The sequence below is a fragment of the Perissodus microlepis genome, chromosome 5 (assembly GCF_051167445.1).
Source record: "Perissodus microlepis isolate ML-2025 ecotype Zambia chromosome 5, ASM5116744v1, whole genome shotgun sequence".
NCBI classification, from domain to species: Eukaryota; Metazoa; Chordata; class Actinopteri; order Cichliformes; family Cichlidae; genus Perissodus; species Perissodus microlepis.
In genome coordinates, this window is record NC_140465.1 from 16688783 (window position 1) to 16716765 (window position 27983).

The 27983-nt window shown below is 42.2% G+C and overlaps 1 protein-coding gene across 2 annotated transcripts; it reads left to right on the forward strand.

The window, feature by feature from the left end:
- The first annotated feature begins 89 nt into the window (after positions 1-89).
- LOC146387005 (zinc finger protein 385A-like) lies at positions 90-27983 on the forward strand. Of its 2 annotated transcripts, none has more exons than XM_084928308.1 (8): positions 90-231; positions 15408-15553; positions 19483-19593; positions 24591-24771; positions 24950-25279; positions 25749-25936; positions 26028-26114; positions 26229-27983. In XM_084928308.1, exons 1-8 carry the CDS (start codon positions 219-221, stop codon positions 26460-26462), a joined length of 1290 nt encoding a protein of 429 aa, XP_084784434.1. In that variant the 5' UTR covers positions 90-218; the 3' UTR covers positions 26463-27983. The 2 variants fall into 2 exon arrangements, with proteins under 2 accessions (XP_084784434.1, XP_084784435.1); XM_084928309.1 differs by lacking the exon at positions 90-231 and adding an exon at positions 3793-4232.

A 27983-nucleotide genomic window follows, 5' to 3' on the forward strand; every position in this document is an offset into this window, starting at 1 on the left:
CTTCACTCCCCAGCTGACTGGTGCCAGTTCTGCGCTCACGACGCTGAGTGTTTATTTATTTATATTTCTACAATAATGTGAGCATACTTTTTTTTATTCCACTCAAAGAGGACGGTATCTCTGTGGTACTTTACGCTGGCTGACACACTGACCTCCGGAATCTCTACTGGTCAAAGGAGCTGGATCGCATTGAGCATCGCGAAGCGCAGAAGCAACCAATGTGGGGCTCAGGTAAGATCATAACAGACTACTGAGCAATGCAAAAACTCCCACCAGCCTGAGTTTGCTTCCTTTGATCAGCTTAAGAAGAACTGAGAGGCTGGGTAAGCCGGGATCCCCTCATTACTGCAATATTCTGAGCAGAAATAAAGAGCGAGTGACAGTGGCTACACGAGGCTTTGAAGGTTTCTCTCTTTGATGAAAGTTAGGCCAGTCTCCTGCAAACATCAGCACGCAGGGTCAGATAAGACTTTGCACTCACACTTGGTGTGACCCTCAGCCTTTTACACACTTCACTGATATGATGCAGGAAATGGATGATGGAAGAAGGAAGGTGTATAGAAGGAGGAGAAAGAAAGAGAGCAACCTTTGGCGTGAATAGATAGAACAGAACACTTTTTTGTTTTCCCTGACATTCTTAAACAAGTTGATAAGCAGAACGGAAAAGCTTGTGGACACGCAAAAAATATCAGTAATGTTTGTTATTAAAGTGAAGACATTTTGCCCGAGGAAAGGCTAGTCACAGCTAGAGCTGTGTGGGGGTAATTCTTGTGTGCCCAATGTCAGCATATTCTGATTCTGATTCTTTATATATACAGCAGTAGTAGTAAACAGAATCTAAAGCACTCTGGCGTCTCGGTTAATAGCATGTGAAGTATAAGACACCAGTTTTTGGGTGCTTACATAGAGGGAACTGATTGCACATCTGGCCTCTGCTCACATTATCCTTAGCTGAATCCCCATTACCTTCCATCATAGTTATTCCAAGTCTTTGTCTTCACAGATGTGGTTAAAAAATCTGGTTAAAAATGTAGTAAGTGCAAATGAAATTATTTGTTTATGATCACATAAAAAATGCTTTAATAACACTAAAATATTAACATATATAAATTGCCCCTTCCCCATCAGAGGGCACTGTAATGTACAACACACGTGCTGATGAAGTGCCCTCTACCCCTTTACTCTACACAGACATGTGTTTAGTCCAGTGTGTGTCCTTGTGTGTGCCTGTTTGTGTGTATTTATATACAGGGCATGTTGGTCATTTAGTTAATTCAAGCGACGCCCATTTTAACCTCCACGGTGCAGTAAATTCAGTAGATCTTCTCTCATCACTTCAGAGCAGAAATACACTTTACATTATGTAGCTTTATAACTAAGTGTAGCTCAAGTTAGTATGTAGTTCATATGTAGAACAAAAAAACAAACAAACAAATTTGCATTTACTTCATCTGCATTGTCTGTTTGGCACAATAGCCTGTATGGGGTTACCAAGCATATGCTTATGGCTATTCTAATGTTATCTGAGGAGGACTGGCACAACACTTCAGGCCTCACCGCTAAAGATTAAACCTAAATTGGACTTTTCGACAAATCTGTCGATACAGTTATGGCCACCCGGGACAGTATGCAGTACACAGGACTACTGAATGAACAGTATGCAACTAAACACTGATCAAAACTTTAATACTTTATTCTAAACATAATGGGAGCCATGCGAGTCGTGTAAAAGACTAAGTACACCCTTCCTGCTACCATAGAAATTCAGAGGGTAAGTAGAAGCTGATCAAACTTCATTAACTGATCATCAGCAAGTGTGAGCACCTCTACACAAGTTGGTACTAAGGCAGTTTGCTGGTTTGCCACAATGCTACAATCCCACAATCTTCCCAGGATTGGACATCCCAGGAAACTCACCCCATGGTCAGACTGTGCTATGCTCAGAGAAACAGCACAAAACCCAAGAGCCACACCTCAGACTCTACAGGTTAAAGCTAAAGCTTCACTGAAACTGGTTCATGCAACAGAAGAATGATGCCAAGCACAGCAACAAATGTTACAACACAAAGGCTGAAAAAGAGAAAAATCAAGGAGCTGCAACAGTCCAGTCACATGCCAGACTTTGACTCCAACAGGTGCATAAATGAATGCCTGGAAACCTCATTGAAATGACGCAGCATTGTAAAGAAAAGTGGGCCAAAATTCCTCCACAACGATGTGACAGACTGATAAAATTATACAGAAAACAAAGTTATTGCTGCTAAAAGTGGTTCTACAAGCTACTGAATCATGGAGTGACTACATAGTCCTGTGTAAACTTTCTTCATAAATGTACAAGAAATATTTGAATAATGATTAAAAATTATTTTAAATAATCCTTTTGAGTTGTCATTAAATCCACTGTATAATTGATCAATTCAGCAAAGATATTCTTTCACACTGACAGAACTTTTTGTTCTCCGAAAACCAGAAAGGCTCTTCATTAAGTAAACAAGGCAAAGACTTAGCATAAATCCCCAAAGACACACACACACACACGCACAGACACACACATACACAGATGGGATGGTTCGTCACATGAGCTCTGAGGTCCGATTTCATTTTCCCATGGTGACATCCATTAAAGTCATGCTGTGTCTGACCCTCCACCCTCAGACAGCCATATTAGCACCTGGCCCATTGGCCACAACAATACACCTGCCTGCATTATTCAGGCTGACTCTACTAATGAGGAAACCTTATCACACACACACACACACACACACACACACACACACACACACACACACACACACACACACACACACACACACACACAAACTCTACCCTGGGTTCAAGCAAACTTAAACACAAACAGACTGACACGCAGCATTATTTGACTTACTTTAGGATGACTGTTTAATTATGTAAAAATGGACCAGATCGTGTTGCCTAAAGCCCGAACAAAAGAGTTCATGTGACAGCCCGATCTTGTGAGAAAGTGTTTGACGAAGGCTCGCACATCCATTAGCACAGCATACACTTTAAATTCATTGTTCTGGTAAATGTTGGTATAGGAGTGCGTGCAGTGAGCTTAGTATTTAAGCTCATTCAGCACTCTCTGCCACTGCCTGTCAAACAGCTGTCAGCTCCCTCCTTCATCCTGCTGTTTCACCATATCTTCCACATTTCCTCACCTTACACTTTCATCCCCGAGTCAGTCTGCATTAACCTCAATTTCTCCACCCCTCCCCACAATGCTTCATCGAGTCTCTCAAGCTGTCAGTCTCTACTGCGCCTCTGCGCCCGCTCTTCTTTTTGTCTCTTCGCACACTTGTCTGCAACAACACCGTGAACTCGGTCAGCATTTTCCAAAATGTACTGCTGATTTTTGTGTATACACCTAACAGACAACAGACAGGTAGAGGGAGAGAGCAGAGGAAAATCTCAGGAGGAAATTGTCAGAGCACAAAGACATATTTCAGATTTCAGATGTTGTCGATGAGAGTGAAAGTGAGACGAGGAGAGGTGTGTGTGTGTGTGTGTGTGCGTATGTGTGCTGGGGGGGTCGTCAATAGTAAACAGGAGACAAAGGGAGACGGAGAGAAGGAGAGAGCAGAATCGACAGCAGCATTATCAGTCTGTGTCCTGATTCAAACACCCCAAGAAAATGTTCAGTTCCAGCTGCTCTCATTGGCTAAACCTCCAACCAATCACAGCTTAGAAATGCAAGGTGCCTTTAGGTTATACCCAACCCCAAAAATATGGTCGAGAGAGAGCGCGCAAAAGCGGGAGAGAGAGAGAGAGAGAGAGAGAAAGGCATGCTGTAGTGCAGAGGTTCCTCCTGTGAGGCAAGCCTCCATCTCTCTGGTGTTCCTCCTGCTGGAGTGAATATATAACAGTGAATAAATTACAGGCTTCATTGCAGTAGATTGAGTGCATGCTGTGTTGCAGTCAAGGCTGCTGTGTTTCTCCTCTGGCAACAGCTGCCTGAGACGTGTGCCGAGACCTGAAGGAGAAGAAGAAGGAGAACTATCTAATGTGGATGAGGGACACTGAGCAGGAGGGAAGACACAGTGTAGAGAACCAAAGTGAAGGTTGTGATGTTGGATGTCTTTTCCACATTGAGTTTTGAGAACCAGAGAGGGGGGCGCTTAAGATTTGAGTCGTCCTTGTAGCTGATCAAAGAGGAGAGGAGTCAAGCAGGAAGATAACGTGGGAAAGAGAAGTGGGAGAATACAGCATGATCTTGGGTAAGACAGCATTAGAGGGCTTTTTCCTCCTCCGTGCTCCCATTGATCTGATTGATTTTGTTTTTCTTCTACACAGTTAGATTTCTGTTCTGATGAGATGATCTCTTAGGTATGGTGCAAACTTTTTATATGCATTTATGCGATGTTTTCTTTGACATGCGTGATCAATGTGTCACCCTGTGTGAAAGAAATCTGTAGGGTCTTGTGAGCAGGCTCGCTTTGCTCCAGTTCATTTGACTTTGTGTGAGAACTTGACTCTCACGCTCACCAAGCTCGTGTACATTAGATGATTTTAGTCAGTTCCAGAGGAAATAAGGAAATATATGTATCCCACAAAAAACATGAATATTGCAAAATGAATGAGAGAAGAGACCTTTAACCACATTAAGGCGATTAAGGAAATATTCCAAATTCCTATGAAAATGTCTTCATTTTAAGCAGTCTAACATGACCCTAAGCTGAGGTAGTCCTTCATTATAAAATAACTTAGTGCATTATGTGATCAATTATCTCAGTTTCTCTTGGCCTAAGGCATAAAAGCACTAACCACTGACAGGGTGCAAGACTGCATGTCATTCATCAGTCTAATCCTCCGCCTCGCCAGCAAGCTTCATTACGGAACAGATTCTGGAAACTGGAGATCTGGCTTTTAGATTCAGTTTTTAAAGGAGAATTTTTAAGATCAACAACAATGCTGGCTCACTTCCCTGTGGTCGGTACATACATTACTCCAACATAATGCTCAAAGGTGTCAGGGGACAAATCAGCATTAAGAAGAAGTATAAAAAGGTCAAGAAAGCAGTGTGCCATAAAGCCACAGAGTGCTATTTTTTGTGCAACAGAATAATGAACTCCAACTTCAGTCTATATAAAGGCTGTTTTGTATGCTTGTACACAAATTGAGTTTGGATTATGTTTGTGAAACGCATTTACTTCAGTCAGTTGAGTTATGCTGATGTTTTGCAATCTGCAGAATATTACAGTAGCTTTTCAATGCCCCATCCAATAATGTCATGCACTGCACTTTTATTTAAAGGCTAAAACAACCATCCTTTAGACACAATCATGTGAGGCAGAGGCATATAATTTCGAAACATATAATTTAGATGATGTTTTCCAGTTCCAGCCTTTTATCTTGTTCCGTTTATCAACACTAATCCATCTTTCCTCACAGTAGATTTGATTAACCACTGTGACCTTGTCCCATGTACGTGTGCGCTGACTAAATATTTGACTACTTTATTTTTGTTTGCTTGCTCTTACCCCTGCTCGAGTCTTCCTGTGATCTGAGTGTGAGCTTGAGCTTGTGGTAATCCTTTTCCCAGTGCAGAAGCTTTAACTCTGCATGCATTAGACACTAAACGCGCTGACACATGATCACAACAACATGGGCTGATAGGATTTTATAAACTGTATTAGTTTCCTTTTCGAGAGACAGAAGTAGCTCCAGATACTGAAATAGCAACCATGAAAGGCAAAGGCAGGAACAGCAAAGATGGAGGGGATGAACAGGGAAAGCCTCCACCGATCTACAGTCCCGTGTCTCCCTTCGCTCTGTCTCTACGTCCATCATTTACACCTAGTTTTAATGTCTTTTGATGAAAGGAGGAAAACCAAACATGTTGACACAGTGAGCCTCGCAGACTAGAAGAACTGTGCCGAACCTGGCTCATCTCCCTCGATGCAGAGCAGTGGAGAACACAGTTTAGTAACTCTTGTGTAATTTTTGTGATGAATATTTCAGACCCAGAGGTTTTTATTTATTTAAAAGTGAGCCAAGGCTTCCTCTAGTCTGATGCAAAGACCTCAGTCAGCACTATATAAAAGTTCACATCTTGCATCACATCTAGACACACATAGACGAATTTTCCCCGCTCATCCGTGGCCTCCAAAGGAATCAGAGGTGCACGTTGACCCCGATAAACAACATGACCTTTAAATCCAGGCAATGCAATGAAGGGTGAAAAATATTGGCATTTTAAATGGAGACAGAGGGCTGCCACTCTGTGTTCAACAACCTGACACACATTTCATATGTTTAAGAAGCCTGAAACTCTTGCAGAGGAGAGCGGATTGAGAACTGCAGGACTATACGGGGCTATATGCTGACAGTAAATGCAGCAGAGCTCAGACAGGACATCAACAACTACCTTTTATCACACAAGGAGCTCATGCAGTCCAGAAATTACATTTTGTTTATCTAAATTACAGTGTGATAACAGTAAAACCGCTGCAGTAAGTGGCATATCGTTTCTGAATGTATCGTTATTATTTGTTTATATAAACTGCTCGAGGAGGATTGCGCACAAATGACCCATAACTCTTCCTAACCTTACGCTAGTCTAAACTGGCATAAATGGGTCACTGGACAGTGAAATCAGAGTGTGTCATTTCGGGGGACACCAGCATCTGCGGTATCGTATGATGTCACAGCAAAAATGCTCATCACCACTGCTTTTTGCACGCCTAGTCTGACAGTGTGTCATGTGATGCTGGGCCACAATAGCCTTGTTTACCCACCTGTAAGTACTGCAAAATGAAAGAGGAGTGATGGTGGAACTGTGAGAGGGGACCAGAAGTGTGGACCCAGGAAACGAGGTAGAAAACTGTCTGTGAAGGTTCTCAGTCATCCAGGTCATCGTAGTCAAAGGAGCTTGCAAAGAAAAGCGTCTGGACTTCTTTAAGTTTACTTGAAGACGTTTCACCTCTCATCCGAGAAGCTTCTTCAGTTCTAAGGTCAAATGGTGGAGAGTCCCAGATATAAACCTAGTGGGAGTATCCCCCCACAGAGGGACAAAAGGACCCCCTGATGATCTTCTAATCGCCTGAGCCAAGGTGTGAAACTGGGTGTGGGTCCCAATCAGCCAGAGTTTCGGGTGTGTTCATTGTGAAACCTGGCACAATGAACACACCCGAAACTCTGGCTGATTGGGACCCACACCCAGTTTCACACCTTGGCTCAGGCGATTAGAAGATCATCAGGGGGTCCTTTTGTCCCTCTGTGGGGGGATACTCCCACTAGGTTTATATCTGGGACTCTCCACCATTTGACCTTAGAACTGAAGAAGCTTCTCGGATGAGAGGTGAAACGTCGTCAAGTAAACTTAAAGAAGTCCAGACGCTTTTCTTTGCAAGCTCCTTTGAGGTAGAAAACTGTGATCACAGTTTGGTATATAAACTGTAATTAATGTTACTGAAAATCCCCAAATTGACCAATTTTCATTTTTGCAAAGACGCTTCTCATGCCTAAAGTCTGTAAACCTGCAGCAAAAGTAATGATAGGTGATGTTGCTGTTAGATCAGGAAATCTCATATGTCATTTTGGAAGGCAATAACACATTTGTCATTAAGTTTGGAGCCCTTGTTGACCATAATTATACAGTTAAATGCTCTGAAATCTACAGCACAAAACAGTAATGTCTATCATTTACTGATTTAAGGACTCCAAAAGTAGCATGAGAACATAGGCTGATCATACAGTTGTTTATTGTTTATTGTTCTGAAGTTATGCACACTATGTGCGCCACCCGCCTCAATCTTACCCTTGCGTGTTGCTTTATGGCCATGCTATAGCATAAAACCACACTCTCCCTTTTAGACTGCAATCAAATCCCAAAATACAACTGGTCATTTCTGCTTCTGTGGAATAAAACCTGTGCTGTATGTATTTCAGCTGTATACCACACAATCCTACTTTGTTCTCTGTGACTTTTCTATGCATTGAAGATCAAGTATTCCTTTCTTTTGTCTGTTTTCTTTTTTATAAAATGATGATGCATCTGGCTGCTGTTTGTCTGATGCCATTGTTTTGTATGTGCATTTTTACTGAACGTGTTTGCTTTGGATGCTCTTGTGTGTTCTGTGTACTTTTGGTTCTCGGGTTTCTGTATGTCTGTATCTACAGTAGTGTATTATTCCACCACCCAGCAGGTGTTTAAATGATTTGAGGGAAAAAAGGGATAATAATGTGGGGCAGGGCTGCTGTTCATGTTGTCCTGGTGGATCTCTTAATGGCCTTCACTTTGCTCTTTGTAGCTTTGTGCTGCAGAGCCCTGGTAGAGCCTCAATGGTGCCTGCGACACAATGAAAGACAAAGTTGGCAGTTGGATTCGGGCTGTTCCAGCAACTCCCCAAAGAGCTGAAGCCTGACACGAGCTGAAGAACAGGCGGATGTTTAACAGTCTTTTTAGGAAACAAATCTCTTCAGGATGCAGCATGTTGACATCCACACAACCATGCAAAAGACTGAATAGACAGATGCAGTTTTAACATTAAAATCTTATAGTTTAAAAGGAAATATCTGTATCAGTCAACTTTGTAGGTGGTAAAAGGGAAACTTGTGAAAAGGTCAAGGTGCTGTTAATTGGAGAAGTGGACCTTCTAACTGACATACGGATACTTTTTTATGTCATCACATGAATAGTAATGCCTCTTCTGTTTCCAGTTTGTTAAGTAGACTTTGGTTTTACTATTACTATTATTATAGCTGTCAGCCAAGGAGTTTCTTGGCTGACAGCTAGCAAACTCGAACACTTCTGGTGAAAAGACTGCAAAAGAAAAGCCTGTCATAATCAGTAGCAAGTGAGACAATGAACATATATTACTATATATTAGTATTTGGTGAGTTGGTTTCTGTGGAAGTTTGTTTCCACCACCACAAAAATTGTATTGATCCTGTCGCACTAGTTTCTATCAGATGCCCATGCCAGCATTTGTTTCTATCAATAATCAATATTTGGACTGATCCACCCTCCTCTAATGGTAAATGGCCTGTATTTGTATAGCATTTTACTAGTCCCAAAGGACCCCAAAGCACTTCACACAACCAGTCATCCACCCATTCGCACACTGGTGATGGCAAGCTACATTGTAACCACAGCCACCCTGGGGCGCACTGACAGAGGCGAGGCTGCCGTACACTGGCGCCACCGGGCCCTCTGACCACCACCAGTAGGCAACAGGTGAAGTGTCTTGCCCAAGGACACAACAACCGAGACTATCAAAGCCGGGGTTCGAACCAGCAACCTTCCGATTACAAGGCGAATGCCCAACTCTTGAGCCACGATCGCCCCTAATTTTAATAGTCACATGACAAATAATTGGCTCGCTGTGTGGTTAATTTTACCATCAAAGAGTTCTGAGCTCCAGTTTAAGTGAATGAAATTATAGTATTAAGCAGATATCTTTGCTATTAGTTGATCTTGTAGCATTAGCTGACAAATTAGCATCTCACCTTTTTCTCCATATATTGTCACTTCTGGCTCTAAGATAAACTTCTGAAAAACAATATGGATGCAGTCCTTGTTGAGGCTTCAAAAACTGAATTGAGTGATGTCATAGACCTACATCATATTTACTGTATACTCTTTGGGGTAAGCTTTAAGCAGATTGCTCAGACACCTCACAGGAGTGAGGTACTTTGTACTCTGATACACAGTTAAACTGACTTCTACCAAAAGCAAGCAATGGCATGTAGCTGACCCACTAGAAGAGACATAGCATGAAATTGCTCATCCATGTACGCTTTGCATGTGACTTGCAGAGGTTAACCCTTTGCAACAGCTGTAGCCTACTTGACTTGACTCCTTTCAGTATTTTAAAAGCAATGTTTTTAACCAGCATGTTCCACGCTGTGGTTCAGCTGCATGGAGTACGACTGCTTCCTTTAGGTAGCAGATGGCCTTTGTTCTGTACATTAACCTGCAGGTCAACATGGCTCTTTACCTCCTCTGGTCACCTTGGACTCACCTCAAAACATGCGGCTCTTTCCCCCCACAACCCCCACCCCCTCCTCTGATGCCTTCCTTTCGCCTCCTTGTCCAGACCTCCTTTTCTCGCTCACTCGACTTGAACCACTCAGCCCAGTGCCATTAGTTCTCAGCTTATCATCTCCAGTTCCTTGATAATCACTTTTTTTTTCTTAACCTCTTCATGGGGAAAGACTGTGAAAAGACTTGAGAAATAATTTACAGGATAATATCCAGACAAAGCAATGTCCTGCATCATTACATAATAATTTTTAATTTTAATGAGAGCAGTGAAAAATCTGCAGAGGAAGAAAAAAAAGTCTTCGGTAATTACAAACACTGCATCAAATCAGAGACTGGAGCTGCAGAAGGACTAAGGAATCTCAAGAGCACTGCATAACAGGCACACACACACACACACACACGTTTCCACTGAAAGAGGACTTCAGAGAGGTCTCTAGGAGGCGGCATTTAAGCTTGGCCACTGGGGCGCAAAGCATCTATCATTAAAACAAAGTGCAGAGTGAAATCAAATGTGTTCTCCTTCTCAACCACTTGACTCTCCTCTTCGCTCTGTCCTTTCCAGATCTCACACAGACCAACACAACATTAATCAGAACCCAGCCCATAAATTACCCTTTTTTTTAGAGCATCATCTATTCAGACTACAAAGGTTTGTGTGCAAATGCGAATGTGTGTACCGTCGTCTGTCCCCCCGCTTAGGTTGAAATAGCTGCCTTTGACTTGAGGGTAAGCTGAGCCGCAGTAAATTGGATTTCATGCTCAGTCCTTCACAGCAGCAGTATGCGACACTAAGACAGACCCATCTTCCCTCTGCATTCACGACAAAGTTAGCACTGTGGTTCTTTAAAGGTTGGAGCTTTAAAAACAGTTGCATGACTTTCTTTTTTTTTTCTAGGATTAGTTTTAATGTCAGCTCTGCCAAAGTGTGGCAATTACCAACTCAGCATTTCAGCTACAAAACTGAAAATGTTAGTCGTGAATCACAGACACACCAATGGTGTCATCTGCGACCAAATGTTGGATCAGCTCTGTCTCGCATTCCTTTGTACTTCAACCTCAGGGTGAAAGCCAAACCCAAATGCAGTGAGCCCAGTGGTTTTCTGGTTATTAGACACCCTTCCACCACACAGTTGCCTCTGTCTCTGCTGCAGTGACAGCAAGAGGGTTTTTGTCAGGAGGCAGGCTGGTTAATCCACCACAGACGCTCATTTCAGAATTATCTGTGCACAGCAGGCCATTTAGATGCAGATGTGACGCGGCTGGCATCGTGTGCCGGTCCTCTTGAGCGTGGAGCTAACGGGCCTGGATAAAGGTTTCTTTCTTTGGTGGGAGCCTGCAGTGTCTTTGCCTCTCATCAGACTTCATTCTGGCAGACAGCATGTCACACAATCTCCTGTCCCCTTCCCTCCCTGTCCCATCATGGAGCGAGAAGATGGAAGCAAGCAGGGAATACAGAGAGACTCCTGCGACGCCACTGACATTGACATTACCTCTATGATCATTAAACCTAAATTGGCTAAATGAATTGCCAATTTGAGAAGCCTTAGTCACAGCATACTGGTGTGTGCACCGCACGCCTGTGTGTGCACCTAACGGGGGAGATAAGATTCCATCTCTGGTTGTCTGTTTTCCTTTTTCTTTTCTTTTTTTGTCCCTCCTCTGCTTCTCTTCATTTCTGTCCAACTACCTCTCTCGCACAATCTACACAAAAATTCAATAAGCTATTACACAGACATTGATCTCTTTCTCACACAAACATTTGCATGGGGGGGGGGGGTGAAGCAGTGAGATGACGGTGCTGTCTGTTCATTTCAGTGGAGAAAAGGAGCTGTAGATGGTGAGAACTGGATTTATGGAGTTTGGCAGCATCTTAACACTTTAATGCTCCTCAGAATGTGTCCAATCAATGCTCTCTCTCCCTGCGTGGTCGTGGCATTCTCTCATCTGATGTCACTGTATATCACTCAGGAGCTGGGTAGGTCAGGGGACGATGCTGCTACGCTCACGCCGAATTGGTTGGTGCAGAACGTGGCACTAAAAACAATGAGCAGCATTGTTTTAATGTAGCACTCTACTGTGTCTGCACTGTAAATACAGATTTATTATAGAAGACGTTCTTTGACCTTTAAATTGTAATATAGCGTAAAATGAGCTGTGGATTTACCAGAAACGTGCCGGGAATACATTTCACCAGCCCAAGAGGAAACACAGTGATGATGTCTCTCCATCGCTCCACACAGCTGAGACACTATTGTCCTATTATTTGCTTGGCAGGGAATTAAAGTGTGCTTAATTGCATTCAATTTAGTTTCTACTTTTTTAAATTTACCCTTTTGATCAAATAAAAAACAAACAGAATTTTAAGTGTAATAGGCAGAAGGAGAGTGGTGAACTGATGCTTGAAATAAGTATTATTTACAGTATGCTGCATGTAACTGTAACCCTAGCACCCGCCCACTAAAATAGCTTGGTGGTATGTTCATGAACATTTTTCTCATTTACACAAACGCAGTCCTGTGGCTGTGAATACATCCTGCTGCCTCGTGTTAATCCATGTCTGAAAATAGTTCTCAAAAAGCTACTAATGCTACTGCTTTGGGTGCAGCCACTTGGACACCTCCCACTGGTTTATGAGCTCTTGCTTCAACTCGATTATTTTTTCGTTCATCATTTTGTTTTTTTCTCTTTTTATTAAACCAGATACTACAAGTGGAAGGGGATTCTCACTGAGAAACCAAAGACACCACATGGTCATACAGCAGCAGCTGGTCAATCACCAAGTAGACTTGGCTCAAGGCATTCCCTGATTAGTTTTCCATGTGACTAATAAATTGGACCATATTTCACAAACGGAACATCATGCTGTAAACTAGTGAATGAGAACCGAGAGGGTCACACACTCATGGCCTCAGACAGTCTCTTTCCTGTGCAGCCACACAACCAGTAATGACCTCGTAATACAGTGACAGGTCTGTCCCATCTACACTCACCAGCCACTTCATTAGGTACACGTAACCTTCATGAAAGCATATCTAATCAGCTATTCGCATGGTCGAGACATGGTCGAGACGACCTGCTGAAGTGTGAATCGAATGACAATGTGGAAGAAAGGTGATATAAGTAATCTTAAACATGGCATGGTTGTTGGTGTCAGATCCAGTGAGCAGCCTATGAAGGAAACAGTAACTGATATAACCGCTCTTTCCACATATGCTATGCAGAAGAGCACCACATGTTAAATCTTGAAGAAGATGGGATATAGCAGCAGAAGACCACACCGAGTCCTGCTTCCTGTCACCTAAGAACAGGAAACTGAGGCTCACCAAAATTGTAAAATTGAAGACTGGAAAATCATTGTCTGGTCTGATGAGTCTAAAGCTCTGCTGCAATATTCAAATGGCAACGTCACAATTTAACATAATCGGCTTCAAACCTTGGATCCATCGCTGCCCTGGTTAATGTCTAATTGTGCAACTTTTTGCATATTTGGGCCTCACAGTACCAGTTGAGCATCATTTAAACAGCCTACTGAGAATTGTTGCTAAGAAAGAAGGAGGAAAGGAAGGAATATAACTAGCAAGCTAGATATATAGACAGATAGATGTTTATATTCCTTCTCTCAGTATCTGTTGTTGGGCAGTCACTCATGCCTACCTGATGGTATGTCGTCTGAAATGAGATGTGTCACTCCAGTTTTTTTTAATCCTTCACAAATCTTGCTGCGTTTGTTTTAAAGAGGTGATAATGGCCACCATTTGAACTGTGGGCTTTATGTCTGAAGGACATTTAAACTGCAACCTGTAGCCTTACACCTATTTTTTCCCCATAATATCAAACACTCTCCTTCTCATGCAGCACATGTAAAAGTATTCACACATGATTAACAATAGCTACAGCTGAGCTTTACCTGTCACAGCCTCCCAAGGACGCTGAAACACCCTGAAGAGGAATGCCAAAAGGAAAGACTTTCCCCTCCATCTATTTCTGATCCTGACAGTAAATTATTTATGTCTCCCCTGTTGTCAGAGACGGGAGCCTCCTCTGATACCAAAATAGTCTTTTCTTCCCCTCGTTTTGACAAGTGACCAATTTTCTTTTCAAAACTAACAAAACTGTTAAGGAGCCTAGTCATCACAAAGAGGCAGCAATAAAGGGAGATGACTGCATATAATCTCAAGAGAAAAGATTATACAAATTCTCTCTGGGTAGCTAGATTGGGCCTGAAGTGTCCTGCTGGTTTTACACTGGAGAAGAATAAGTAGTGGAAGCATAAGTGGAAAACAGAAAGAGGATGATGATGAGAAGGAGGAATGGAAGAACTGGTGCTGGAGTGAGAAGAAGTACAGATGAGGGATAGAGAGCCAGGCAAACAGAATAAGAGACCATGAAATAAGGATAGAAAACTGTGCTCGGTGCGAGAGACAGAGAGACACTGGGAGAAATGGAGAAAAGACAGATATCTGCAGCACCCGAGCTGCGAGGCTTAAGGAGCTTAGCTCTCCTGCCCATCACAGAAAAGTCTTCAAGTGCAGGCATTCAGTGCTGCTGAACTACTACTGAGAGAAAAGTGAGCAGCAAAAGCAAAGAGAGGAGAGGTTTGGGTGATGAGTGGGGTTCAAATGTGAAAAAAGGCACAGAGGATGAGGGAAGCACCGGATTTTGTTTTGATACAGTGAAAGAAAAGATGTGTTAGAACTTGTTGTAAGATTGTTGGATATGTTTTGACACTTCTGGAAAAAAACAGCTCAGAGTTCAGAGTTATATACAGAGTTCCTTCCCTGCTTTGATTTTAATGGCGGCACCCGTCCAACATGATATCATTTCAAAAACTCATTAATGAAGTGTCATAATATTAATTCTTGGCGCAGATCTGGTATTGATGATGAAGTCAGACCACTGAAGAGTCCCTGTTTTGTTTTGTTTTTTCCTGCCTTGACGTTTGAGCAAGCATCAAGAAATTTTAAAGAGCTTTTTCTGTGAATTAACAAAAACTTTCTTTTATAATAAAAGGACAGTGTGGGCAATGAGCTACACATTTATTTCTTACACTTTAAGAGTACTACTTACAGTTTTATTTTATACAAGAGCATTTATTTAAAAAATGAGACATACTATTGAGACTTTACTTCTTTTTCTTATCTTAAGACATTACAGGGATTAACTGTGTAGTTAAACTTCCTTACAGTGACAGAAAGGGGGGATTTCACAAGTCCAGCCCACTTAGGATCAAAGTGGGCTGTATGTGGCCCACCATGTGAAATTAGTTTGACATCCCTGGTGTAAGCTCGTTTTCCAAAAGGTCAAACTGCTCCTTTAAGAAGAACGCTTTATGGTTGCCGTCTTTTACTAGAATATGTAATTATTTATAGGTTTTTTAATATCATTGTTTGCATATCTACCGCAGGAGGTGTAAACCGCCCAGGGCCTGTCCCTGCCTTCCTCAGGAGCCCACCTGTCATCCCACCTCCACTGGATATGAAGCCGTTCCTCCAGTTCCCCCTGGAATCGCCTCACCCAGCCAGCATCGGCCTCTTCCACAACTTTAACACAGTGAGTGCTCACAGACATTCCTGTGCATATGCGCACAGGCAGCGCCTGGGATTTGTTATCAGTTTGTTTCACTTAACAGGAGACAGAGTTGGTATTCAGTTGTGGCTCCGGAGCCTCGTGAGTGAAGACAAGTGATAAACTGATAAGGGATTTATAGTGTCTAATACAAAATAATAAGGTGACAGCTGTTTGCTTTTTATTCAGCACAGTGAGTTTCAGTATAATTGAGAAAATGCCCAAGCGAGTGGTTTACAGCAATAAAATGAGTTACAGCTAATCAATCGTATAAGAGGCACGGGCTGTTCTCCACAGTCAGCATTTTCTCCACCTCCCTCACATTTCTAGATTGGGTTTCATGTGAAGGTCATTGTGGTGACAAAAGGGGACGGGCGAGCACCACCCACAGACACACACACACACACAATCAGTCAACTCGGGCAGAATGACCCTTGTGCAGGTTTATGATTCATCCTTTATCATCAAGGGCATTGAGTGTGGCCACTAATTCCACAGCACTTTCATGCAAATCATTCTCTGTCTGCACAGTAAAAATTTCTACAAGTCTACAATACTAAAGCACTCTGTGTGAGTCACTTCAACATCTACTGTCATCATATAAGATAAGAGGCTGCAGGAGCTTAAAGGACACAGTGAAAGGCAAACTGACAAAAACAGTTGATTACAGTGATTATTGCTTCAAACTGAGTTATGGTCCTGTTTGGAGTCAGGTCAACCTCACCAGGTTTACAGGCAATTTCCAAATACTTAACATTCTGCAGAGCCTACAGTAGGTCCAGCCTTCTTGCACTGAGACTGCACAGTACTGCGCTGTGTGGTAAGAGCTCTTTAAACTGCTCTTTAGAGCCACGCAGTCCTAGGTCATTAGTCCAAAACAATTCAGGCAGTTTTACAAAAATGAAGACTGCCTTATTTTACACACTTCAGCGGGGAAAAAATACACATTTCCATGGTAACAATCTGCTGTTCCCATTCAATTCACATAATTATGGTAATAATAGGGTCCAAACAATGACAAAAAAAGAGTTAATTTAGGCATAAAAATGCTACTGTTCATCTGGGTGCCTGCCTTTGAATTTCTCATACTAGCTGCTGGGACATTTTCAAAAGGACTGAATAGAGCAGAGTTGCTGAGGCTCTGAAGAGGTGGCACAGCTGGCTTTTTTTAGTTTTTTGGGGAAAATGAATTCTCAGTAAATTTGTACTACAGTACATAAGAGAGTCAAGAGCTACACTGCTCTGCACAAGAAATAAAAACAGATGTTGACATACACTAACTATCAAGCTGTTTTTACACATGCGCTGCACCCTCACACTTCTCTAGACATTAGCCAGCACAGGTGCATGTGAGAACACAAATGTCTAACAGAGTCTTTGTAATGTTCACGTGTGAAAGTGGCTTTAGTTAGATCCAACTCCTTAGTCCTCCTGTTGTTATAGGAGGACGTGTGCTGCGTTCAGAAACATTTTATAACTTGTTAACAGCAAAGCCAGTTTTGTGTTATGCAACATAGAGGACAAGAGCCACATCCAGGCAATGTATTTATATTTTATAAAAGCTTGTTTAATACTGTAGAAAACAACCTTCAGCCAGGAGTTCAGTATTCCCATGTCAGACAGCCTTGTTGACTGCCGGGAGCTCGATAATTAAACTTCAAGTGCAAATTTGGTTTCACTTCATAATTCAGTCTGACATCGTGTTCTTGTTTAACTGCGTTCGGTTTGGAAAGGGACGTTCGTTTACACTAAGCAGGTGACATATCTGTTCCTCAATTTCCATCAACATTAAGCTGATGATTTCGGTGTTATCTTCTCTCAATGATGACTTGCAAAAGCCCCTGTAGCAGAAATTTAATTTTTTTGCTGCACTGATGAGCAAAGCAGAAATGCAGGACACAATCTGGAGGACAAGAATGTACCTAGCTGTCTTCTTTAGTTTTCTTGATTAAAGCAACAAAACACCAGGGATCCACAGACAAAATCTAAAAACCTTTGCACGGCTACTTAACCAGTTTTGGTGAAGTTGCTTCCTAAAGTGTTTTTGATGCTCCCATTAGATACTGAAGATATATTTTTGAATAGAACTCTGTGTCCTATAATGTAAAACATCACCTCTTTCAACAAAGATGCTTTGCAATCCTATCATGAAACGCTTCCAGCCTTTTATTATGAAATATTATCTAAATCAACTTTAATGGGCATGCTTCTACCAATCTATTTGCTGTTGATTGCAATTAAAGATTCTTTAAGCTCTCTGTCAGCTAAGCTATATGGTTATGTGGTGCATCCAAAGCAAAGGTTTATATGCAGCCAGATATGTGGGAAGCATCTATAAAGTGTGAATTACTGGTGCAGAAAAAGCTCGACTACACGAGGAGAGTTAGAGTGAAAGACAAGATGAAAAGTGGAGTAATAGGTTAATGAGGTCATAAGAGTTGGGACAGAGAAAGAGATCCTGATGAGAACAGGTGGTCAAAGAAAGGCAGCGAATGACACGCAGTGATGGGAGACTACAGAGAAAGACACAACACACACGCACACATTAAAAGGCCCCAGATACATACCCACATGCACAACAGACAGGTTGAGCGCTGAGCTCACCCAGACGCAGCGCTGGCACACGGACAACTGAGCAGATGAAAACAAAACAAATTTGGAGGTGCTGCAGGTCTCCACATGAAAAGCACAAAACAGTCGAAAGATAAACCGAAGAGCTGACGTCACAGGCAAGAGGGGGAAAGACGTTAAGTCTGTAAATATTTCTAACAATAGATTTACACCCAGTTTAAGTCCTCAGACCAATTACACCATTTCCCCTGGTGCCTGCAGCTTCACAGTGTAAACAGTCTCTCATTTGGCAGCATGCATCCAGTCTGAGAAGGAGATGAGAGGTGGAGTAAAACCACAGTGGAGTTTTGGCTGCTTAATGAGGGCAACACCCAGCACTGCGGTTTCCAAACCCTGCCAAAGGGTCAGAGAGCTCACACGACTCCAATGCAGTTGTCTAAAAATGAGGCAGTAAAGAGTATGACATGGCATATTTTTCCTTGATCTGGAAATGACAAACATGGGTATTATATATATATGCATGTCTTGATGCATGCTCAATCATCCAGGTAAGTAAATCTCCAAAAGTTGGAGAAATAGTCAAAAGATAGAGACTGAAGAAGTCACTTGGATGAGTGACGAAACGTTTCTCCCACTGAAAACGCTTCGTCCAGATGAACAGAATAAACTTTTGGATATATATATTCATATTTTTTTAAGTTAAGAGTCATATTTTTATTATTTTGGAACTCATCACATGTCTGCCTGTAGCTATGATATTAATGTCTCATCTTGTGGTAACCCCTTACCCCTTTTACTCCGCTGTTATTTGCTTAAAAAACAATCATCTAAAATGCAGCAAAATCCAAAGAAAAGTTTCCATCTTTTCAGAGTACTGCATGGAGAAATTACTGCTTCTTGTAATACACTGGTATGTAGGTTTAAAAAAAGGAGCTTTTTTTTCTGCACACATAACAATGTAAAATTCTTGGAGATTGCAAGTCTGTAATTAGGCCCCTCTAACCCTAACATGAATTAAAGCGTTTGAACGGCACCCAAGAACTCAGGCACAGACAGCAGCACCAGCTGCTGCAGAGAAAACACACACCTTCCTGTCCGCATCAATCACTGCTCCCTCTTCACTTCCCTCTTCCCCAACTCTATTTTATCTCCCAGCCTTTCTTCCCCTTCAGAGGCTGTCATTCACCTGCACTTTTTCTTCAGCGCCTCTCTCTCTCTCTCTCTCTCATCCACATTCACTTGGCTGCACCTTTGAGTGCACTGCAGTTAGGAGAAGCACTGGCCTCTGAATTTCTCCTGTGGTGTTGAATTTTTGATGTGACCTCTGGGCTGTCTCTCCTCAGATGGACCCTGTCCAAAAGGCTGTGATGACGCACACCTTTGGGCCACCTATGATGAAGACAAAGCGGCCAATCATCTCCTGCAACGTCTGTCAAATACGCTTCAACTCAGAGGTATGGCACCTTAAGCAGTTCCAGAACAGGGTTTGCTTTCATGGCCATAAAAATCCTACTAACTGACCACTTCCAAAATTCACAACACAAACAGCAGCTTTTTTTTTTTTTCTAATAGCTTAGCTTAGGTGAGCAGGATGCCGGGGAAAAAGTGACACTCAAACGCAAAAGCATCCTAGTTTTACCTGGATTATTAATCAAGCACACTTGTGATTGTTCCTCAACCTGCTACATCAGCACCTGTGTGTCCTTTTATGCAGAGACCTTTAGATTAAATAGCTAAAAGCTTAAGTCTGTGGTGGCTGTTCAAGATTTGCACATCCACTGTAGAGTGCTTTACCACACTGTGGAAACCAGTGCTGAATGCTTCTATAATAAAATTTAGTCTTATGTTAACACCTCTGCTTCTAGTTTTTATTGGATTTGGGAAAGTTTTGCGTGCCAGGCTTGTTAGCCCATTATTTCAGAAGGTTTGCTTCAAGAATTTTGAGTAGTGTTGCTGCAGGATTTTAATAAAAGGATGGGGTTAATAGAAACTTAGTTGGTTAAAGACATTATGTTAAAATAATGAATATCGGAATTACTTCAATCCAGAATTGAACTTGCACTCACTGCACATGACCTAAAAAGTCTGCAGTCTGGACTTGAAGTTGGTTGGTGATTGACTGCACAGCTGGAGAAGGTGAAAACTTAGTTCACACTTTAGCAGCTCCATTTTTAGCTTGTCCACCAAAAAGTGTGGGGGGAGGAAGAGAGAGAAATACCTGCTTGCTTCACTTCTGCTGGAATTCTCACACACATAGTAGTATTAAAGTTTCAAAGGAATGTTGTCTCAGATAAGCTCCCGATTATCCAAAAACTTGTCTTTTTAACTTGTGCAAACAGATTTTGATGAACTTTGAAGTCTGAAAAACATTTCTTAGTTGTTGACAGCAAGCTTGTGACTATAACTGTTCTTTATCCCACTCTGACGAGGCTGTAATTGACATTTGTACGATGTGTTTGCTGGTTACAGTAAAGCAGGAGGATGGAGTCCTAGAAGTTTCTGTATTGCTGATGGGGCACATTTGTGGCACGTTATGACTAACAGTCGGCGCCTATGCCAACACAAGGAAAGGGGGGCTGAAATAAAAGAGGCCTGAAGCGATGAAACTTTAGAGGAAAGATTGGAGTGTCCCCCATTAAGGAGGCAGTAGTGTTAACTGAAGTTGAAAAGCAAATCATTCATAATGTGGGCAGCTACTGGATGACATGACCGATGAGTCTGCGCCTGTCTACTGCTGGGTCTGTTACAGTGAGTGAGCACAGGGAATACATTTTAATGATATAGGACTTTCTTTGCATGAAAAAATATGTATTTGGACAGACCATTTCTTGGTGAGCACACTTCTTCTCAAGCTGTATCTCTACATTTTTGTATTTATTTAACACCAATATATGTGCAAAAAGTGAAATAATCCCAGAAATAAAAAACACGTCAGTTCAAGACGCAAATATCTTGTCTTGTCAACAAAACGCTGGGGCTGCATTTGAATGATCGATGCATTCGACACTGACAGAGCTTTCAAGGATGGAAAAATCCTGGTGTTTATGACTTGCCGCTGTAACCTCTAACCTAAAACATGAGCAGAAATCAAACAAAAGCCTGATATACAAGCCTGGCTAAAAATATGATTGGATTGCAGGGACCAAGTGCTAAATACTTTCACTCTAAATGCAGTGGTGTGTAAAGGACACAGGCAGGGAGGGAGTCATGTGAAACTTGTGTAACACTGCCCCGTTCTCTCTGCGAGGGGCCGCTTAATTATATCTCCCCTGCTCAAACCTTGCGTGTTCTCACATGGTCGACATTATCATTATTATTATGGGGGTGGGGTACGTGTAATAGGGAAGTGTTTTGATTCTCTTCACCATGTTCTCATTTGCATACCTGTGTGTTCACTGAAATGTGCATGTATGAAAATGCTCGTGCAGGTGTGTGTGCGTGGCTTATCGTGTGCCCGGGACTTCCAATTCTGAGCCACCTGTTTGTCCAGCCTGCTGCTTTACTCATGAGCTGGCAGTGTGCATCTGCTCTGCTGCAGCTCTACAACACTTTCCAGAGTAACCTGAGAGTCTGGGAGCTTAAAGCATAGTGGACATTCTTTAATAATGAAGGAATACTCTACTTACAGTGCCGTACTTGGCTTACTCATGCTGTCTGGTCTGTGCCGTGGCTCTTAAGGGAATACGAAGCAAAAGCAATTTGTTGATGATGGTCACTGGGAGTCAGGTGCCTATCACTGCTGTGCCACTGTAGTCCCACATGCTGTAATTATAACACCACAATTCATTTAAGGCCACAGAGGACAGATTAGCCTGCCAGTGTGTTCAGCTCTGCTCTGCTGCAAGGTTGACGTCACACCATGCTGCATTAGCCATCGTCACCACTGCTGTAACATGCTGGACACCTCTCTCCCTTTCCCCATCTCTCCTTGTCCTCCTCGGGCAAATACAAAATCATGTTTCATTACCGTCTCCTATCCGTCTGGCAACTTTTGTCTTTTCTTTTTCCTCATCAGTTTTCATGTTTCCACTTCTCCCTCTGTGGGGGTATACTCTATACCGTGTCTTTCTCTTCACCTCTCAAGCCTCTTTCCACCCCCTCTTCCTGTCACTGCTGTCTGTCCTCAGTAGATTTGGCTGCTAGACCAGCTCTATCTGCTTTCAGTGCCTTTTGTCGGTTTATAGATAAAACATCAAAGCACATCCTGCTTAGAGAGAAAAAGGATTTTAGGGACATTCACTTGCTCTCATTTTCTCCTTAAATCCCATTCCCACTTCTTCATTCATCTAAATTCTCCTTTCTGTTGGCTCTCACTCAGCTTCTCTCCATCCATTTCACCTGCTAAAACATAGTTTCTGTTTTATCATATGCTGTATTATTTACCTTTCTTCTTACATAAAAACCCCTCATTGACATCAATTGCTTTGGATCCTGTAATGTACTGTGCCCCCACTTCTGATGCTGTCAGGATTTTTTTATGCATGAATGGATGGCAGCCCTTCATTGATTTCTTGAAATTGAAGGTCATTAGGACAGTGAAAGTATCAAAGCACAAGCAGCAAGAAAACTGTTGGGTTGCATATAAAGATAAACAAAACAAAACAAAACAAAACATGAAGGCCAGCAGCACAGAGCCTGGGTTACAACAAGAGAGGCCACTGGCTATTTCAGCTCTCTACTGTCCTTTGTTTGTCGAGTTGTAGGCCCCTCATCTCCTGCCTAATTGCAGGGAAGCACCAGCTGGGGGAGTAGAGTTACACAAGCAGAGCTATATCTGCCTTTCTGTCATCACCAATCAGGATGAGGGCTATATGGGTAACTATCATTGGCAGTTAATACCACAGGCTTACAGAGGCACGCTGGACACGTCCCAGTCGACCCTTTGCCTCAGAGCCCCAACATGTACCTGGCACACGCCTCATGTGGGTTTCTCAGCCTTTCTATTGACATAAGGAAACAGATCTAATTCCAGAACGTGTTTGCATGAGCATACACATGCACATAGAGTCACACACACAGTGTCATATTACTGTATTAATAAGGAGCTTAAAGGAACTATATTTGTACCCTAACACCTCACCCTTTCCTTTGATTTCACTTGATGGTGACATGGACATTAATATCTGAACTTGGAGGCTTACACTGATTTCCGTATCAGCGGGGAATATTTTCGGATGTAAATCATGCACCACATGATTAAAGTTAAATACCAGCACAGCAAACCTTTTGTGTAATGAGGCAGAAAGTAAGGGCATTGAGGTTAGTGCCCAGCGGACATATTTGTAATAATTGTAACCGCAAACCTTAACCTCTACCAAAAAAAAAAGAAAAGATAGTGTTTATGAATACGCAGAATCTGTAGAGAGGTTTTTTAGTACAGGAACTTGTACAGTTATGGTCTGAATAGCTGCCGGTTACACTGAAAGCTCAAAAGAATAAGCTGTGACTTCAATGCTCTAAAAAATAAACAGTTACAACTAAAATAAGTACGGCTAATGTAGAAAGTGTTAAGCTCATGAAATATTGTCTTTTCTGTGACTTTTTAGCAATTAAAGCCTCAGTGATGAAGTCATATAACTGACATATAAAATGTCTGTAAAAGGAACCTTAATGCAGCTCTGATATGGCTGTGAAAGTGCACACATTACATGTTAAATCCGTGTGTTTTCCAGGGAATCCTTCACTTCGTAGGTGGGAGGAAGTGAGGAAATGGCAGACTTATAATAGATAACTTGTTTCCTGTTGCATCCTGAAAACTGAAATGTAAAATCCGACATCCCCACAGTAGATCTTTAAATGCCCATACCTCTTTATGCTCCCTTGGAGGATCAGCTTGGAACTGATCCTCTTAAGTGCACACTCGTGGATGCAAACTTTTCGCCCAGCAACTGACTGTCAACTGTCACACCTCACCCACATCCCCCCAGCCCATTTCAGATTATCCCACCGCTCAATAATCATCATCAGCTCAGCAGCCCAGTGCTGTGATTACAGCAGTGCTGAAGGAAGACAAGAATATTCTGGAGACTAATCTTTGCTGACTGCCTCATCAGTGGTGCACCATCACCCGTCACAAAAAACAGCTCAACAGACGCTGCATTACTCCTTCAGCCTCAAACTATGCATGTTTCTGCACTTATACAGAAACTTGAAAGAAGATTGAGATGTTTCTAGTCTCCATACCAAAGATTTAAATGGGGTACAAGATTGCAAGATGGTAAATAACATTTAATAAGCCTATGTGAAGATGCCAAATGCATGTAACATGTTCTTATTTTGTTTGATTAGGGTTTACTATGTGTGTGTTTTATTTGTAGACACCTCATTTGATGATCTATTAGAGTCTGCTTGGTTTAATATGGAGAAAAGACAACCAAGGTGGTGGGCATTTGGAAATAAGGACTTGAACATGCCATGTTAAAGTGCCATGTGCTTTGCTCTTGTTTTTCAGAGCCAGGCAGAAGCCCACTATAAAGGGAACCGTCATGCTCGAAGGGTGAAGGGTATCGAGACTTCCAAAACAACCCGTCTCCAAGATGGTGACAAGCAACACCATCCCCCTCCTGCTTCACCCTCCCCTCCAGGCCCTTTACCATCCAGCCCTGAGCCTGATCCTAACAATAATAAACAGGGTGAGCATCGCCTCTCAAATACAGGAACGTGTCATGAAATGTAAAGTGAAAGTATTGGCAAACTGGTTTATCTAAAAAAATATATTTTCACATCAGGAGAGTCAGAAGGTTCATTTTATTGCTGATTTTGTTTTTTCCTAAATTATTCACTAACAAGAGATCTTTGTGCTGTTTTCAGATGACAATCAGTCCTGTCCCAACTCTAAAGAGTCACCGTCAACCCCTAGCTGCCTTCCTACTTCCACACCAAGCTCAGCAGATACAGAGTGCCCCCTCTTGCCTTCTGTCAACACGCCTTTGCCACCGTCTCCTTCCCCTTCTGCAGCCCTCAGTACACCCTCTGCGGATTCAGCAGCACCAGCAGCAGCTGGTCTTCTTGACACCCCGTCCCCAGCACCCAGCCCATCTTCAGGAGAGTCAGAGGAAGAGAAAGCCAAAAAGCTTCTCTACTGCTCCCTTTGCAAAGTGGCTGTTAATTCCCTCTCACAACTGGAGGCACACAACAAAGGTCAGTCCCAGGGGAAGTGGACAAATTGTGCAGCTTTCAGAAGCGTCTTCAGAAACACTGAAGCGTGCCTCTTTAGAAGTTATTCTTCACTTGTGCTGAGTGTCATGCTTGAAGACGTGAAGCAGCTGCGTTACTGCCACTTAGTGGTGAGAATGTCAGGTTAAAACATGGTAAATGGCAATTGATAAAAACCTTAACACACAGCACCTACACTTAATATTTTCTCACTCAATTCTCTATCATAAAGTCCATTTACTGGCTGTTCTGGAGCTTTTAGTCTTGTTACATAATCCTCTGGAAGTTTAAAAAGCTTATTTATTCAACCACTTGAACAACTTCTTATCCATATGGGACACTCTTGCTCTTGGAAACATCAGACAAACAACAACAAAGAGGCAACAGAGAAAAACATTGGAGGGGAAAAAATCCTGGAAGATGCTCACTCTAGTATTCTTTTTGTTGTTCCCAGGTACCAAACACAAAACTATTCTGGAGGCTCGAAGTGGACTGGGACCGATTAAAGCTTACCCACGCTTGGGTCCCAAACCCAGCCCTGAGCAGGGAGGGGAGCTCTCCTCTGACTCTAACACTCAGGAACGCACCTTCCACTGTGAGATCTGCAACGTCAGAGTCAACTCTGAGCTGCAGCTTAAACAGGTGAGGAAGAAACCTCAAAATAGATCCTGAGTGAATTATATGACGAGAAATCCCATATCTGATTTTTTTTTTTTTAAATTTAATGTTCCAGCATATATCTAGCCGGAGGCACCGCGATGGAGTCGCAGGGAAACCTAATCCTCTTCTCAGTCGGCACAAGAAGCGCACAGACTTTATGGTACGTGCTCATTTTTATTTACATGCAGCACTTCTCCCTCATAAATTCATCGTCATTTAGGTTTAATCTTAAAAGGATCAACAAGTCGTTTCTCTATTTGTTTGTTTTTTAAAGGAACTTCCAAAAACCCTAGGGGCTGGACTTTTACCAAATCCTCTGGCTGTTGCTGCAGCAATGGCAGCAGCAGCGTCCTCAAATCAGCTGGCACTACGTCCTCCCGGCCCAGCCTCCCATCCTCATCCTCACCCTCATCACCACCTCCTACAGGGAACACCCCTCAGCCTGCTGAGGCCAGCCCCAGGACCCATCCGCACCACACACGGTCCAATCCTCTTCACTCCTTATTAATGCTGAAAGAGCGAGGACAAATCAGGAAGAAGCACACTGTGAATCGGAGGCCGGCAACCGCGTGCCATCAAGAGCCAAACCAGCTGGTGTTTCTCCAGCTGGTTTTTCAGGATGATAAAAACATGAACATGGCTCTTAATGGCGCATCGTGTAGCAAAATATATGTTTCCATCCTCTCCAGTTTCCATCAAGCATGGACTTCTTTCAGCATCCTCCAGTCTGCAGCTGACTAAATACCTGCATCTGTCATAAGATCCACTACATTGGACTGAAAACCCTACCTCTCTTAAGTTTATGGTTCATCTGCAAGGATTCATTACATATCCAAACGTTAACAAACATGCCTGCTGCAGTTAGGTGTAGTAGTTGCCTCTGATGTTAGCTGGTATCCATACTGTAGCTGTAAAAGTATAGTGGATTGTACCACTGTAATTTTTTCTATTTTTATTTTTTGCTTTTGTAGCCTATGAAAAGAAAAAGGTGCCCACAGTGTTGATACAATGTCTGCAGTTTCTGGCAAACATTTTCAGAGCTGGCGTTTGTCTGTATTGTGTCAGGTCTACAGAAATAAGGAGTGATAAGAAGAACAGGAAATACATAGTTCTCACAGGAAGTCTTAAAGCAGAAGTGATTATGAAGTAATGGTAATCATAGATCATTGGCTACAGATGCACTATGCAGCTCTTGGTGTTTTTTCTTAGCGTTTTAAGAGGAAACACAAGCTTAGACTTTATAAGAAACAGAGAACAAGAGGAAATACCCGTGCTAAGTCTCTTAAATCCCCTAAACTGTTTTTCTGATCATCCTCTGATTATCCCCAAGTCATCACAGATCGTGTATATAAAAGTCTCACAAAGCACACAAGCGGTGAGAAATATAAGTGAAAAATGTCTTCATTATTTTATCATCTACACAATACTGTGCAAAACAGAAAATTTTCAGTGTCTTAATGGACTGACTTTCACATGCCGAGCACAGCAGGACAGTCGTTGACTCATGGCTTCTATTGCAGTTTGTGCACATTAAAAAGACTGCATTTCACCACTATCTGAATGAAGTGGAAACAGTGTGATGAAAGACACCAGCATTGAAGCAAAAAGGACCACATGCACAGATGAGAAGTTGTATGCAAAAGAAGTTTTTTTGACAGTGTTGCAGGTTTGTGTTGGGATAAAAATGTTTTGTTTGTCTGCTCTGCCTCGTGTGCTCCAATCTGCATCACCCAAAGTATCCCAGTGAAAACTGTTGGCTTGCGAAACTTTAGAGGGAAGCTTTAGGAAATGGAAACTGTAGCAATACTTTAAGCACTCCTGCTAACTTTTCTTGTCAACTGCAATAAAAAATGTCTTCAAATGTGATAAATGTTATTTAGGATTAGGATACTGAAACGTTGCTGTAAACGTAGATTAATAAAAAAATAATAATAATAATAAATGGTTCAAGTCTGGGATTCCTAAATGTTGAGTCTAAGTAAAATTATATATATTAAAAAAAATCATTAAACTGAATTCATGGTTGTAA

Bases quoted from the DNA above. Each gene is read 5' to 3' on its own strand.
- LOC146387005 (XM_084928308.1), top strand. The intron at 15,554-19,482 runs GTGAGTGCTCAC...GTCTCTCCTCAG, and splicing joins TCTTCCACAACTTTAACACA to ATGGACCCTGTCCAAAAGGC. The intron at 24,772-24,949 runs GTGAGCATCGCC...TGCTGTTTTCAG, and splicing joins TCCTAACAATAATAAACAGG to ATGACAATCAGTCCTGTCCC.